Raw genomic sequence first — 16,733 nt, 5'->3', positions numbered from 1 at the left:
TGCAAGTGGAGGGGGAAGCATGAGAACAAAAGTAATTCATTGAATTAGAGCTGATAATTGAGTAACACACCAGAGGAGGATAAAACAGTGAGGAGCTGACTCACAGTTTGCCAGAGAAGCTCGTGGATATGACAACATCCGTTCAATGCAGAATTTCATTTGGCTTTTCTCACAAATGATGTCAATACAAATGACCGCTTAAGAATAATGTTTTATGAAGCATTTCCTAACATATCTTCTATCAAGTTTAATTTTCTGCTGCCTTTTTTTTACTGGTACAACTAAATTCTTAAAGTCGAGAGAAGTGAAAATACAATGTTTCAGACTGGTAAATTTGATCCACCAAAGAAAATGGTGTTGTGTTCAAGATGGACAAATTTGAATGAATACACACATCACCAAGTGCATAAAATAAGGCTCCAAATTTGTGAGAAAAAAAAATCTGCGCTAGTGGATGCTGGGAGCATGTCCACTGAATGCACTGAAATTGCACCAAGTTCAACCTTCACCTAGTAGTTGATTACATTCCTGTAGAATTATACTTAATTGTCTATGTGGTGTGATACACCGCCTGAATGGCATGTGCTATGCTGCTGTGTTAAATAAAAGTCTGAAGCTAGTCAGGAATGGAGCCAGAGGTCATCCACAGACCAATGTCGTGTGATGAGGTGGCAAAAAGGATACTGTAAGAGAGGGAATTGAATGAACTGTCAGAGTTGAGGGTGACAGCATGAGGACAGCATTGGATATTCAGCAAATTAAAGCGCAGACGATGAATAAACGGCGTCATGTATGGGGATCAGATTATAGGTTTTAGATGTTCACTTAGTGTAGCTTGCATCTCGGGTAGCATTTCTGTGGAAACAAAGGCCTACCATGGAAGATTCTATGGTCCTTTTATTGAGTTATCATTCATATATACACACACACACATGCACACACATGCACGCAAGTTATTTTTTTTTTGTTTCTAACTGGAGCATCATTTTCACCTTTTCCCTTTTTGCAGACAAACAGAATGAGGTGGAGATACCATCACCCACACCCAAGACACGGGAGAAGAAGAAGCAGCACAAGCAGCAGCTGATGACGCAGATCAGCGGCGTCAAGAAGATTTCCCATGGACCTTCACTTTCAAGCAGCAGCATCTCACGTTTCGGCGTGAAAACGGATAAAGAGGAATTGCTGTCCAAGGAACTGGAGGACCTGAACAAATGGGGTCTGAATATCTTCACAGTTTCTGAGTACTCAAACAGCCGACCTCTTACCTGCATCATGTACGCTATCTTTCAGGTAGGACGCTACACTTTGTCTCTATGTGCTTTTTCTTCCAATGTCATTGTGTGACACTATTTCAATAAGTGATGCATAGCTAACTATGTGTTGCAATGTTATGTTTTGAAGGAGCGGGATCTATTAAAAACATTTAAGATCCCAGTGGACACATTTGTGGCCTACATGATGACACTAGAAGATCACTACCATTCCGATGTGGCCTACCACAACAGCCTGCATGCCGCTGACGTAGCCCAGTCCACGCATATTCTACTCTCTACTCCAGCCCTTGATGTAAGTTCGATGCAACAGATGGATGGTTTGTTATGCAACATCATTTGTTGCTTGGTTTTCGGTTTCCTTTGTTCAAACGTTTATTTTTTTGTTTTTCTTGTTTTCTTATCATGCTGACAGTTTTAGGTGTAACTCTCGCCTTCGTCAGAGCTCGCACCGTTTGCTGGTTTCCTAATAACAACTGATTGGGTTGGGAAACCTTCAAAATAAAGGAACACCTAGGTTCATTGGGAGTGGTGGGGTGGAGATAAGACTGGTCAGGGTGGGCAACTTTATGTTGAAGGTTTCCAGACAAATCGGCTGTTTTATAATATGTCACACCAGGAAGCAGTGACAGCTCTGATGAGGGCTGCAATGACAGCCAAAATTGTCAACCAAGTAAGATATTTTATTTCCTTTTTAACTCATTCACTGCCAGACGTGCAAAAATGTGTCTGCTGGAGGACCAGGGTTTTTGTCATTTTGACTCAAATTTCAGGACCCACGGAATATTGAGTGTTAGGACTACATTTACATTCAATGTAGCGTATGAAACCGTAGAATCTCTTCTTTCATCAGAAAAAAAGAGTCAAGTCCTAAATTACATGGGTCTGGAGTTATATCAGCTTGAAATGAGGGCGGCTGTCCAAAATACAATGCAATACATGCAAATTGGTTTATATATCGCTTTAATAACAGCTGAAGCTGTAGCAAAGTGCTAACATCAACAAAAGGGAACTACTGCCCCCTCGTGGAAGGGAAAAACATTGCCAGAGGTCTGACCAGCGCTTTATCGGCACTCCCCACAAGAAAAAAACAAAACCTGAAAAAAAATTGGGAATGGTGCTCCATGTCAAATGTTCAATTCCCGAATAAATTCAGGAATGGCAGTGAATGAGTCAATGTTAGCTTTTCAGATTTTTTTAGGGACTGTATTAGTTTTTAAGTTTGTCCTTGGATTCTGTTTTCTCCAGGCTGTCTTCACTGATCTTGAAATCCTCGCTGCCATCTTTGGCGCTGCCATCCATGATGTTGACCATCCTGGAGTATCAAACCAATTTCTCATCAATACCAGTATGTCGAGAAGTGTAAAGACAGGCTTGCAATGTTTTGGAGCTATAGTTTGAAGCAATTCTTTTTTTTTCACTTGTGAGCAGATTCAGAGCTGGCGCTGATGTACAACGATGAGTCTGTGCTGGAGAATCATCACTTGGCTGTTGGATTCAAACTCCTGCAGGAAGAAGGCTGCGACATCTTCCAGAACCTCACAAAAAAGCAGCGACAGTCGCTACGCAAAATGGTCATTGATATGGTATGACACCTTGCATTATATTTTTGTCTACATTAACGATGGGTTGCTTTAAAAGGGGAGGAGTCCACGTTTTTTAAAAAAATCACTGCTACTAGCAGGACACGTTTCCCCATGCACTTCATAACCAGATGTATCGTAAAAAAATGGAAAAAACTGCTAAATGATTTCAGGAAAAATATCTGTGAATAAATGAATCTTTGGATGCTGAATTGCAATTATATCATGGTCCACTGCATTAGAGGAAAAATGTATTTATCCATCCATCCATCCATCTATCTATCCATCCATCATTCATTTGGGCTGACTCAGAACATCCTAATGTGACCCGCTGGCCACCAGTTGCCGATCTTTGGTCATCATCCTTTGCGATTGGTTTTATATCAAAAAATTGGACCGACGCTAAGTAATTTTTTTTTTCCTGCCGCCCAGGTTTTAGCAACTGACATGTCCAAACACATGAGTCTGTTGGCCGATCTGAAAACAATGGTGGAAACCAAGAAAGTGACGAGCTCTGGAGTGCTGCTGCTGGACAATTACACAGACAGAATACAAGTAAGGACAGAACATATTAAAAGCGATCCACTTCTCAAGTACTTGTTTTGAGTCTTTCCAATAATTTGATGGTGCTTGGGTACGTTGCTCTAGCCATCCTCCGACAATCGTTGACCTTTGCTCCCACTTGCACTTCGTTTCTCAAATGAGGAATTTTCTTTTCAACGTTACATGCTACCTTCTGACTAATCTTAACTTAATTACTCTCTACAATCAAATTTTCTTAGGATGATACAATTAGATTTTTTTCCCAAGGTGCTCCGAAACATGGTGCATTGTGCTGACCTGAGCAACCCCACAAAGTCCCTTGAGCTCTACCGTCAGTGGACTGATCGGATAATGGAGGAATTCTTCCACCAAGGGGACCGGGAAAGGGAACGAGGGATGGAGATCAGCCCGATGTGCGATAAACACACAGCTTCAGTAGAAAAGAGCCAGGTGGGGAATAAAAAAACATGTACAGCATTCAGTTCTTGTTTTGTTTGTTGTTGTTGTTTTTTTTTTTTTTTTTCGTTTTTGTTCAAAGACATACCTAATCTGCCATCTTCCATCCTTCTAGGTGGGTTTCATTGACTACATTGTCCACCCTCTGTGGGAAACCTGGGCTGATCTGGTCCATCCGGATGCACAGGATATTCTGGACACACTGGAAGACAACAGAAACTGGTACCAGAGCATGATCCCCCAGAGTCCCTCCCCACCATTCTATGATCAGGGACATGGGGGAGGCACTGGAGGACAGGGAGGTGGGGACAAGTTTCAGTTTGAGCTGACCCTGGAGGAGGAAGACTTGGACGGTATAGAAAAAGATGGTGAAGTGGAGGAGGAAGTTGATGAGGACGTGATTGATGAGGAGGAGGACAGCCTAGGAGATTGTCGTTCCCCTCCCCTGGACTTTCAGGAGCACAACGAGGGTGACATGTTGGAGCCCACCTCGACGATCGAGATCGTGACGCACGAGGCGTCCCCCACAGACACATAGTGATTTCAACAGCAGGCTGGAGTGCTGATTTGAAATAGTTTTGAGAAAAAGAGGAGATATCCTCCTGCAGCTGTGCTTTTTAATAAGCCTTCCGAAGCAAAGGCTTAGTTTTGGCCCGCACGGAGCCGTCTTGCACTTGGGTGTTTGAAGCCGGGCACGGACAGATAGTTTCGGAGAAGCGGCTTCAGGGTTCTCAGGAAATATTTACTGCAAACATTCTAGTCTTTATGGTCACGCACGGATGGTGGTAGAAATTTAAGGATGTAGGCCAGTTTAAGGGATGTTTTTATCTGGACTGGTAGTAAATAAACATTGACACTACTGAGAGAAATTTTGTAACTTAAGACTTTTTTTATACAGATATAATATAGAAGTAGCATAGAATAAGATCTACTGATGGAGACCTGTTTGTTTAGCAAGAGAAGGTGTTTACTTTTTCCTGTACCATTTATCAAAGAACTTGGTGTGCCTTTTTTACTAATGTCTTTTTTTAATTTATTGAACATTAGTACAGTATGTCTGTGAAATGTTTTTTTTTTTATTATCTGAGAGAGTAAAACCATTTTTGTATGTTAAATGAGAACAGTCTTCCATGTTTTGGGCAATAGAGAAACAACCCGTAGACGAAATCATCTTTGTATGGAAACATAAATGCGCACATTTTGTGAACATTGTTCCTTTCTCTTAGCACAAGGTTGTTTAAACTCAGCTACGTTTGTGGTTAGTGTTTTATGATGACATTGTTGCATTCACATTGTATGGTTGAAACCAATATGTGTTCTAATACATCTTCTCAGTCTTTTTGTCTTCAAGTACTCCGAAAACATTGTGGGCTTCCTAACTTTTCAGACCAAAACTTACATTTCATGCAAAACGCACAACGGGTTCATATGAATCTTGCTGAATGGAAAATTCAGTCATTGACTTTATTTTGCTTTTGACATCATCTGACCATATCAAGATGGCATTCAAATTTGATTATTTCCAACATAATAAACTTGGGGCTTCTACCACAAGATGAAATTGAGACTACAAACGGAACACATATTTTTACCACCATTTGTTCAATGCAATGAACGGAACCCCCAGGGCCACTTTCACCTAACTTACTGGAGGGCAGATCTCGTGGGTCAAAGCAGAATCCAATTTCAGATAGTCAAACAAACTATGTCGAATTCATATTTTCCCTTCTGGTCGAATCAAAGATGATGTCCGACAAGGACAAAATGCACATCAGCAGTGATTCTATTTTTAACTGGCAGGTAGGCTGGAGTCTTCATAATCCTGTTAGTTGGAACGACTCCTGACCCCCGGGCCCATCTGATGCAATGCCCTTCTTGCCCCTATGCAATCAGGCCCTGCAGACCACTTGATTTAAGGTGCTCCTCCAGCTGCCAGGATGAAAGGCGCCCTCAGAGCCTCATCAGTGCTACTATTCACATGGTTGACAAACCACTCTCTGCACCATGGACACAGTCCAGAACAATCAGGCCAGCTATTTTTCACAATGAAAATCCCTCAAGTGCTGCTTCCACCCAATGACGTCATAAAAAAAGAGAGGAGGAGGGGAAAAAACCCTTTCCCACATCAGGTTTCTAGGGCAGTATGATTATTAAAAATGTACACACATGCAGTATAATAGGTAGATATACTTTGGGGGAAGAAGGGAAATTAGGTGCTCTCTTGTGACAGCAAACTGGAAAACATTGTTTCCAGATCATATGACCAGAATAATGTTTTGAAAAGGGTTTGTCAACCCGACATTTCATCTGTCTTCAACAGGACATTTTGTTTTTGTCTTGTTCATGATCGCATTTGTATGGTTTACTGGTATACTAAAATGGTACTTCATCAAATTTAACTACATGATAGTTAACTGGCAATCATCTGTGCGTGCTACATATACGAAGTATGGAAGATGTCGGTGCGTGTGTGTGTGTGTGCGCGCGCGCGCGTGTGTGCGTGTTTTTGGATATGCTGACTTTGCCATTGGCCTTATACTTCTCCCCGACCAAACCTCACCTTTGTCTGTTTGTCGCTGGAAGCTCAAGTTGGTCTTTTTGCTGTTTATAACAGTGTATATTTATTCGATATGTTAAGCATGTAAATATGAAATACTGGTTGAGTGTAAAGTCAATTTTCAAATTTATATGCACTTGCATTACCTGGAAGTGGTGGTGTCTAATGTGTAGAAGACTGGATGAAAATCTTGTTTGGTTTTATATATTGTTATATGAATATATTTACACAAAACAGAATATAACATTGTTTATATAACTGCACATTGTTTTGAGTGCCCATCAGAGCAGGTGCTAAACGACTGCTGTCACGTGAGAACCTTGTAACTATGGAATATTCAAGTTACGGTAGAAAAGGTCTACTTCTTTTAATAATCAAACTCATTTAGACCAAAATCTAAACTTGAGGATAATATCATCACCTTAATTACAAAGTGATGTAAGTTCCACCACATGAATACCTTCTCTAAGATAATTTGGGTATTTAGGGGAGAATGGTGGCTTCTTCTTTTTTTTCTTATAATTCTAACAGGATCATAATTTTTTGAAGGTGCAAGATTGTCATCTGACAGCAGTTTGGCGACCCAGAGGTGACAGAGAGGCCATGTTAACTGCATATCCTTGGAAAATGGGCAACTGATCATTTAGAAAATCTGAGTTTGAGAAATACAACATCATAAATTGTCTCCTGTTACACTTACTTCACATTATGTACGTAAAAGTAGATGTCACTGCAAAGTATTGGTGGCATGCTACGATACGCACGGCACTCAGTTGATCTGCTGTAACAGCAAAATGGTCTTACAGTGTGTAACTGTGCTACTGTGTAACCTGTTCCTGACAAAGATTTTGTTCAGTACTAACATTGTTTATCTATGTTCATGCTTTTTGGTCCTAGTTGTCCAAATGGTTAGCCTGATTTAGCACTATCTGCATGACAGGTGATTTATTTTTGTTATTTGTCAAATTCGAGAATATTCGAGACTTTATTAGCTCCACCGGTTGCTACGGGCGGGTTACGAAATGTTTCACACAATGTATGGCATTATCTTGTATATTGTGTTTAAAAACAAACAAACAAACAAAATCAGAAATACTTTTTCTAAAAAGCAATTAAAATTAAAGCATGAGTATATTTCATCTGCTTTGTGTTGTCTCTCTTCTGTCTGATAATCAAGATTTCTTTGGGTCAGGAACCTTTTTGACCAAGAGAACTGTAAAAGCAAAATACTGTATCTGTGAGAAACACCCCCCCCCCCCACACACACACACACACACATGCACACACACACAAAAGAAAAGGAAGATTGGCTAACCCTCTTTCCTACAGTCCTTATGGAATGTGACTCTCCTTCATCCTTCAAGCCATCAACGACCAACACAAAGGTAAATAAAACAACATTATTATACAGTGCAGTTTATTTCTTTATTTACAATACAATATCCCATTTATTATACATAAAATAAGGTATACTTGTAGTTGTAATGCTTATTTAGTAGGAAATTATGTTTTATGGGTACCTGGGAACGGATTATCTCATTTTAATGGTTTCCTATGGGAAATTAATGTTTGGAAGACACACTTTTCGCCTTACACACACTTTCTGGGAACCAATTAAGTTTGTAAGCTGAGGTATCACTAATAATATAAAATGTCATTTCAACAAAATGTCAGTGTGTATTATTTAAAATAATTTTCTGATAATACTCACCATTAATATGTATGGTTTTCTATTTCTCATGGTAAATCCTTCCAAATTATCAGAATGAATCTCAACTTGCCGGGTTTATACGCAAGGTTACTGCTCGCTAGCCTGCATACTGATAATTAGCTTGCATGCTTGCTTTGCTGCTGTCTCTCGCAGATGTATACTGATGCGAACGTGGCATGGGGCTTTTCAAAGTGCCACTGACATTCAACTGTTTCATGGATGGTTTTGCTTCATTTCTAATTAGAATCACGGCAGAATATTATATTATATTATAGAATATTCTCTCCACAAAGGTGAATTCTTCGATCCATTCAACCTGAAGTGTGCAATACTCGTCATCTTTTTTTATTCGTCGGGCTTATTCAAAAGGGTCATTTACCTGTTTTGACATCAACCAGCACCTAGGTCAGTATCATCCAATCAAAATTGCACTTTCAGTCAACTGCAGCCCCAACAAGAAGTGAACAGCGAAAAAGTGAGAATGTTTTTTTTTACAGTTTTATCTGTGAGCCAGATGCAATCATCAAAAGAGCCGTATATGGCTCGTGAGCCATAGGTTCCCGACCACTTCTTTGGGTTCATGCACACACTTTATGGGGTATTTATACTCAAACGCAGCCACAGCTTTCACTCTTCTGACAAGATGTTTGAGTGTTTGTCCATTCATCTCAAAGAATATTTGTGAAGTCACAGGTCACCAAAGTTAAAAGAATGAGCCTGTCTCACAAGCTCTTTTCAAGTTCATCCCAACAGTGTTTGACGGGGTTAAAGGTCAGGGCTGTCAAGTTGTTCCACTCCAGACTCAATCACAGCATGCATTTACGGACCTTGGTTGGTGCAGTCCCATGTGAAAAGAAAAGGGTGTTTTTCGCTAATCTGTTCACATAGTGTGGGGAGCATTGCTAGAGTGTATTGTATGAATAAAATCAATCAATACACTTGTTGTCATCAAAGTTGCTTGGATTACAATGGTGAAGGAGCTGCTAAAATGTTGGTTTGAAGTAAAAACATAAGCTACAACCGACTACATTGAAAACACTGCAGGATATTGTGAAAATTAGGTTATTGTCCTTTATATAATTTGATATAATTTATATAATTTGATATAATTTGATGAATCCACTTACGTGCATATGACGAGAGACACAGATAAAGAATACAGAACGATGAGAAAAATGGGACAGGGAGACTCCCCGGGTATTTCTTTAAAAAGACAGTGACGTCTGTAGGGACAAATTTCCCACCATTCTTTTTTGTTTTAGATCATGGTTGATTTGGGAAATGGTGACGAATCCTGAGGACTGAAAAGTCCCCAAACTAAGAGAAAAAGAGGAAATACATGTTTATGTAATACTGTTGTGTTTTATCCTCTTTTACAATTGAGCTACAATAAGTAGTGTAATCAATATTACCTCAATTTATGTAACTTATTTATTGTATAGTAAAATATAAGATCCTAATTTTACTGCATATGAATATATTCACAGATTATGCAAATGAAAAGTTTGTGTATGGAACTACATCACTGTGGTATTATCGTGACCTGCTGGTATAGCTCGGTCAAACACTGCAGCTACGGCCTTCGGAAGAAAATGAGCTTGAGTAAATTTATGCTAAACTGTAATCACACAGTGTATAGAGAATGATGCGTTGTGAAATGTGTCATTAGAATCCGAATTGCATGACTGACAAATTATCACACTCAGACGCATTTTATGTTATGCTCAAAGCAAAAAAAAAAAAAAAACAGTAAATCTTTCGATATCTGTTTGAACAGTCTTGAAATCAAAAGATAACCAATTGGCTCGCCTTGGATCCCTTGGGGCTGCATTAACCTTGGAAGTGAAGCATCTAAATCAGTCGGGGATGTGGCTATTTATATCCCTCCAACCAATTAAGGGAGTGATGATCAAGTGGTCAGAGAATTCAGAGCAGCATCATAGATAGGCTGGGTAATGTACAGGACTGTCATTATGTGCCACTTTGGTGGGGGGGACAGAGACAGAGGGAGTGGAGGGGCGAGAGAAAGAAGAGAGAGAGAGAGAGAGAGAGAGAGAGAGAGAGAGAGAGAGAGAGAGAGATGGAGAGAGAGACGGAGAGATGGAGAGGGAGAGCGAGAGATCGAGGGCGAGAGAGACAGAGATAGACAGACAGTGAGAGAGAGAGAGAGAGAGGGAAAGAGAGAGAGAGAGAGAGAGAGAGAGACAGTGAGGGAGAGAGAGAGAGAGAGAGAGAGAGAGAGAGAGAGAGAGAGAGACAGAGAGAGAGATGGAGAGAGAGACGGAGAGATGGAGAGGGAGAGCGAGAGATCGAGGGCGAGAGAAACAGAGATAGACAGACAGTGAGAGAGAGAGAGAGGGAAAGAGAGAGAGAGAGAGAGAGAGAGAGAGAGAGAGAGAGAGAGAGAGAGAGAGAGAGAGAGAGAGAGAGAGAGAGAGAGAGAGAGAGAGAGAGAGAGAGAGAGAGAGAATATCCAAAATTTATTTTTGAGAATACTATAAGTATTCTTATGTACTGACTTCTGTCAAGGAAAAGGAAGAAGTAGAAAAACAAAACACAGGAGCGGTAGTGAAGGCAGCCACTCTCGTGGCGCCATCTTGAAGAGAACAAAACATCTGAATAACTAAGTAACAAAATAATATGACAACACAAAGACAGTCATTCAATCTTGAGCATTTTCTGCACTCTCTTTGTTGTATGAAGCAGGTCTAGATGAAAGACGATTGATTCATGACAATCAAACTTTCAGTATCCGAAACCCAGAAGCTATATGGTGGCCCATAGTAGCGAAAAATTAAGCAGTCGTGCTGGATACATGTGTCTATAGGTGTCTGCTATTTACTCTCATTCATTAATCCGAGCCGCTCACTAGTCAGGAGACACCCTGAATTGGTCACCAGCCAATCACAGGGCACACAGAGACAAACAACCACTCAAACCTGTTCAATCAGGCTGCCATGCATGGTTTAGGAATGTGGGAGGAAACCAGAGTACCCAGAGAAAACCCGCACAGGCCCGGGGAGTACATGCAAATTCTACACAAGGAGGCTAGAGCGTGATTTGAACTCATGACCTCTGCAATGTGAAGTCGGCGTGCTAACCACTGAAATACTGGGCCGCCTGCTATTTAGTCTCATTGGATCCAAAAGGGAGACTTGTAAGTGACTCTATTGGAATGAGTTTTACTGGAATTGTGAACGATTATCTATTTCATTTACTTACATTTACATCATCTGTGTAAATTCTCAGTCGTACAGGAGTGGTCCATCGATTAAAAGGTTTCTTCAGTCATCATCTGTACTTCTTTGAAGGTGTCGGACATTTTTTTCTCATCCAAGAGGCTTCGTCAGCTAACTAAAATTAGCCTGGCCCTATGTGTGTATATATATATATATATATATATATATATACAGTGAGACCTCAACTTACGAACTTAATTGGTTCCCAGACAGAGTGTGTAAGGTGAAAAGTGTGTGTCTCGAAAAAAAAAATCCCATAGGAATCCATTAAAATGGGAATAATCCGTTCCCGGGTTTCCATAAAATATACTTTTCAACTAAATAAGCCTTAAAACTACACACAACCTACCTTATTCTATGTATAATAAATGTGCTATGGTATTGTAATTAAAGAAATACACTGCATTGTATCATAAAGTCACTTTATTTACATTTGTGATGGTCAATGATGACTTCATGGAATGGCGTTGGAGGTCAAAGGTCAAAGGGACTTGCTGTTTGGAAAGAGAGGCACATTACATGAGGACTGTAATTAAATAAATAAACTGTGCTGTAAAATAAAGCTGTATTTACCTTTTTGATGGTCATTGATGGCTTATGGAAGGAGAGTCACAGAAGGACTGTTGGTAACTTAACCTCTGGTGTGGCTTCTCTTTGCTTCTTTGGAGACTCCTCATCCTTATTGTCCATTGACACCTGTTGCTTTCTGACTTGTAAGGTGTTACGAGGCTGAGGCATCACATTATCGTTCATCATGTTGATGATTGTCATAGCCAGTCTTTTCTGGATGGAACTGTTCGGTAAAAGCCTGCACATCATTCCACTTTGCCAACATTGCCTTCTCCTCCTCGCCCTCAGATGTTCTCGAACCATCCGTTACGGGCTTTAAAATCTTGAATAAGCGCCGAACTTCCAGGTTGGCGCATGGCGATATCGGCGTGAATTAGCTGTGCTTTCTCGCATAAAATAGCTTTACTCACGCTGTCGCCGGATAGCTGCTTTTCGTGAATCCAAATTAACAGAAGTTTTTCAACTTCTTCGATTGCCCGAGACCGTCGCTTTAAGAGCATGGAAACACCTTTTGCAACAGACGCACCTTTGATGGCTTTTCTGTTCCGGAGCAATGGTTGACTTAGCATAGCCGTGCTCGGCCACTAAATCACACAAACGCATATCTCGTTCGTGTTTTTCAATTATCTCCTTCTCAGCGACTGTGATTTTATTGTGTTTCTTCTTGGGCTGAACACGAGCCGGTGATGGGTTTTTTTTCGGTGCCATAATCGTAAAAGTATAAGCAAAAAGCTGCAAGGCGGCGATGGACGTGTGCATTCAATGAGAGGGGGTGTGCAAAGTAGCGTCGGCTGGAGCGCTGTTCGGTTGCCGAAGATCACTCCGCCAGAGCCGAAGGTCGTGTGCTTTCGTGTTCTTCCGCAGAAGATTATGTATTTATGTATACACACTTCCACCGAAGTGTGTAATATGAAAATAGTTCTTATTATGAAGCTTAATATTCATACATTTGACGTTCGTATGATGAAAAGTTCGTATTACAAGGCGTTCGTAAGTTGAGGTCTCACTGTATATATATATATATATATATATATATATATATATATATATATACAGTAAAGTCTCGTTATATCGATATTCAAGGGAGTCCGAAAAAATATCGATATAACCGGGACTATCGATATATCCGATCCTGCGCCGAACTGCATTAAACAAAAGCCGCCAAAAGAGGGCAACCAAGCGCCATATAAGAAACGGAGCTGGCCATTAGCTCCCTTTTTTTTTGGGTGAGAGATGTTCCCCCAATGTTGCCTCAAAATGGCACATATAATTCTTTAATGATTGTAAACATGTATGCTTTAATCTTCAGAACTACAGTGTATTTGAAACATATTCATAACTGGATGTGTAACAAGAAAGCATATTATGCGAATCTGAAGCCATTGTTTGGATTCACAAGCAATGCAAGACGTCTTGGCGTGAAGTCATTTTTATTTGCATTTGAATAAAAAGTGACATCGGCTGTCCTTTAATACACAGTATGGAATGTTAATAATTTTCAAAATCATCGCGCTTCAGCAGACAAAACAAGAAACATTGTTGCAAAAAACGATTGCATTCATATACAGTACAGTGGGCATGTACATAACACAACAGGGAAACTGCAACGCTTACATCTTACTGTATTATGTATACAATTTAAAAAAGTCATCAATCTTCTGCTTCCCTTTTTTACCTTTTAACACAAACACTTCAATCTCGTCTGCTACACATGAGCTAGCGTCTGAAAATGAAAATGGCTCTGCTACACGGGTGCTGGGCACGTAACCACCTGTCACCTGACCAAGTCGACCAATGGCGCGACTGATGGCGTGACACGTAACCAAGACACGTGACCAAGTTGACCAATGGCGCGACCGATGGCGTGTCACGTGACAAAGTCACACGGCCAAGTCGACCAATAGCGCGACCGATGGCGGCTCATGTGACCAAGTCAACCAATGGCGCGACCGATGGCGGCTCACCTAACAAGACACGTGACCAAGTTGACCAATGGCGCGACGGATATATCGATATAAACAACAAAAATGGCCGGTGGGGGATGAAAAGGAGCACCGTAATAACCGGATTATCGTAATAACCGGGTATCGTACTAAACGGTACTAATTATACATAAAAAGACTAGAAATGTGCAAGGGAAATGAAAATAGTATCGTAATAAGCGGTACTATCGATATAACCGATATCGATATAACGAGACTTTACTGTATATATAGTCGACAAAATGAAACAAAAAGTACAGATGATGGCTGAAAAAATCTTTTCATTGTTACATTTACATCCTGCAAATCGTGGAATTCAAACGAAGAGGAATGATAATGACAGTGGAAGAGAGCGTGGAATTCATCCGATTAGCTGCTCAGAGTAAATTACTTGTGGCTCGACGGACAGTCGGGGAAACGAGCGTTTCCTAATTGGAGAGAAGGCGAGTTGCATAGCACTAACTAATGATGTGCCCGACTGTGCCGAGGCGTGTACTGAGTCAACAGGTGAAGCAATTCGCAAAGCACGATTTGACGGGTGGGTCGATTTCGCTTGTAGCCACGGCCAAAGGCTTGGAACGCACGTGACAGCGCCCAAAGCCTCACATGTGGCAATGACACACCTAACTTGCATCTTCAATCTGATTTGTTCTGCATTGGACGCACCGTTCACAATGAAAAAGAAGAGAATATTCTCTGTCTGGGATCATTTTGAGCAGATCCCTCCTAAAATGGTACCTTTGTTCACCTCGTTTTAAGGTGAAGTGTAAACTGTTCTAAACAACTTGGGGACCAACAGAACACCTTTCCCTCAACAAAATGGATGAAAGGTGCGTCTTGTTCCTTGTTTGTGCGTCGATGTCGAAATTAAAGCAATTATTCTTTCAAGTAACACACATCACTCTCTGCCATTTTTACGCAAGAATATTGGGCTAGGAAAGAAAAAAAACAAGTTAGCACAATTCTCAGTTTTATCCCATAAATTTGACTTTATTCTTAGAGTCCTGACTTTTTTGTACATTTCTCCACTGCAAGACTAATGAAGACTAATCCAATCCAATCTCAAAATTCCAACTTTAAAGTAAGGACTCTCACTTTTAAAGTCTGAATTCTGAGGTAAGAATCTTGCCATTCTTATTTTATTTTCTTCATTGGCCCTAATCCTCTCCCATACATTTTGACCCCATCAAATCCATTTTAATCACTCGTTCTGTAATGACATTTTTATTTTTTATTTTCCACATTGGTCAGACAGCAAACAATTTGGATGGAAAACCTCATTGCTTCATGATGCCTCATTTTGCCATGAGCGCTAGTGATGGCAACTATGTGCAAACAGAACTTAGAATCGTTGTACTATAAGAGAGGGAGAGAGAGAGAGAGACACTCTGACAAAGGCGGAAGTAGACGCCGAAACATGTCAGGTATTTGAACACCTACACTGTCTGTAAGTAAAGAATCTGCTTTAAATTAAAAAATTGAACTTAGAATCGTTCCGTGGCTGGTTTCAAGACTTCGTTGCATGACATCAGCAGAGCAATTCTATCTTTTGGGGTCATCACGGGAGGAAAAGTTAGAGACAGTGAGTGTATGGAAAGAAAATCCAACAGTATTGTTGTTACTCGTCCTAATTTTATCACCCATATTGTTATACTGTAGTGTACAGTATTGTGTTCATACACCAGTTTTTGTGTTAAATGATTTTTGGTCAATATACAGTATTTTTGCATTTCATTTGTTGTGTTGTTACATTCAGTATGTATTTTGTTCCAGTGTTTTAAACTCTTATAACGTATCTTTGAGTCATGATCATAAAGGACATGTACCATAATTGTTTCCCAGATAACTAAATTATGTTACACGTTGGACAACAAAAATGTGATTACTTAATCGTGAATACTTGCTGCGGATATGAAAACAATGTTGTAACCAGCTTCATTTTGTGTTGGTAACTGATTTAGTTACTTTTGACAGTTAAATACCAGATAATACCTCTAAGAAAACAAAACCATTTTATTTAATGCGCGCATCACACCTCTATATCCATGGACACTTTATTATCAAATTTCATTCAAATGTGGCCCGCCACATCATTTTATTCGGTCCGTGAAAACAAATCAAGCATTTCAAGTGCCATAATGCTTGCTCAATTCCGATCCAAAATTTAAATTTCCCGTATGTAAACCAAATTAACAGTCATTATAATTGACTTCATATTCGAACACTAGTTATTTGTTAATATGTTGTGCGTTCTAGATGTAATACGTGGATGGGATCAAAACATTCTAGTGTATTCTTCTTCGTATTATTATTATTAGCTACCTATTATCTAGTTTTCTATCTACTGTATTTGAGTTACTTCTGGGTTGAGTGAACGCTCGCGCGTGTGGCTGCCGCTGCTCGCCCACAGAAAAACCTATCCTGTGAATGTAAAATGACCTTGAGAGTTATGAAAGGCGCTTAGAAATGACATTTATTTTATTATTATTATTATTATTATTATTATTATTATTATTATTATTATAAAACAAATAAGATGATTAAGTTGTACTAAAAATATTTGTATAACGTTTATTGTATTTTTGTTTTTTGTCATTGCATCTGTAATGCCTTTTCAACGCACCTGTATCACTTCCCCTCGAAGAAGCAGATCTACAGCGACTAGATTAAAGGGAAGAGAAATTAAGGGTGAAAAGGGAGAGAACAGGAGAGCAGACGTGTCATAACGTTTTTAGTTGAAATGTCATTATCAGAAAAACGTGCGGAATGTTTGTTGAGGACATTCAGTATCTAAATGATGACATTTCGCGAAGAAAGG

At 39.9% G+C, this 16,733-nt stretch overlaps 1 protein-coding gene across 2 annotated transcripts in view; it reads left to right on the top strand.

Moving 5' to 3' along the window:
* The window catches only part of pde4ba (phosphodiesterase 4B, cAMP-specific a), a 158,130-nt gene extending 150,578 nt beyond the window's left edge, over positions 1 to 7,552 (top strand). For both annotated transcript variants that reach the window (XM_089001855.1, XM_089001856.1), the window contains 7 exons: positions 1,010 to 1,293; positions 1,405 to 1,569; positions 2,523 to 2,622; positions 2,706 to 2,860; positions 3,290 to 3,412; positions 3,668 to 3,850; positions 3,972 to 7,552. In XM_089001855.1, coding sequence (XP_088857981.1) covers positions 1,010 to 1,293; positions 1,405 to 1,569; positions 2,523 to 2,622; positions 2,706 to 2,860; positions 3,290 to 3,412; positions 3,668 to 3,850; positions 3,972 to 4,394 — 1,433 coding nt within the window. In that variant the 3' untranslated portion in view covers positions 4,395 to 7,552. The remainder of the gene's footprint in view (positions 1 to 1,009; positions 1,294 to 1,404; positions 1,570 to 2,522; positions 2,623 to 2,705; positions 2,861 to 3,289; positions 3,413 to 3,667; positions 3,851 to 3,971) is intronic.
* Positions 7,553 to 16,733: the final 9,181 nt, after the last annotated feature.

Source organism: Hippocampus bargibanti, linkage group LG07 (genome assembly GCF_051943395.1).
Source record: "Hippocampus bargibanti isolate YZ-2025 linkage group LG07, ASM5194339v1, whole genome shotgun sequence".
Classification (NCBI taxonomy): domain Eukaryota; kingdom Metazoa; phylum Chordata; class Actinopteri; order Syngnathiformes; family Syngnathidae; genus Hippocampus; species Hippocampus bargibanti.
Note: the sequence above shows the minus strand (reverse complement) of the source record. Positions and strands in the feature narration are given on the sequence as shown.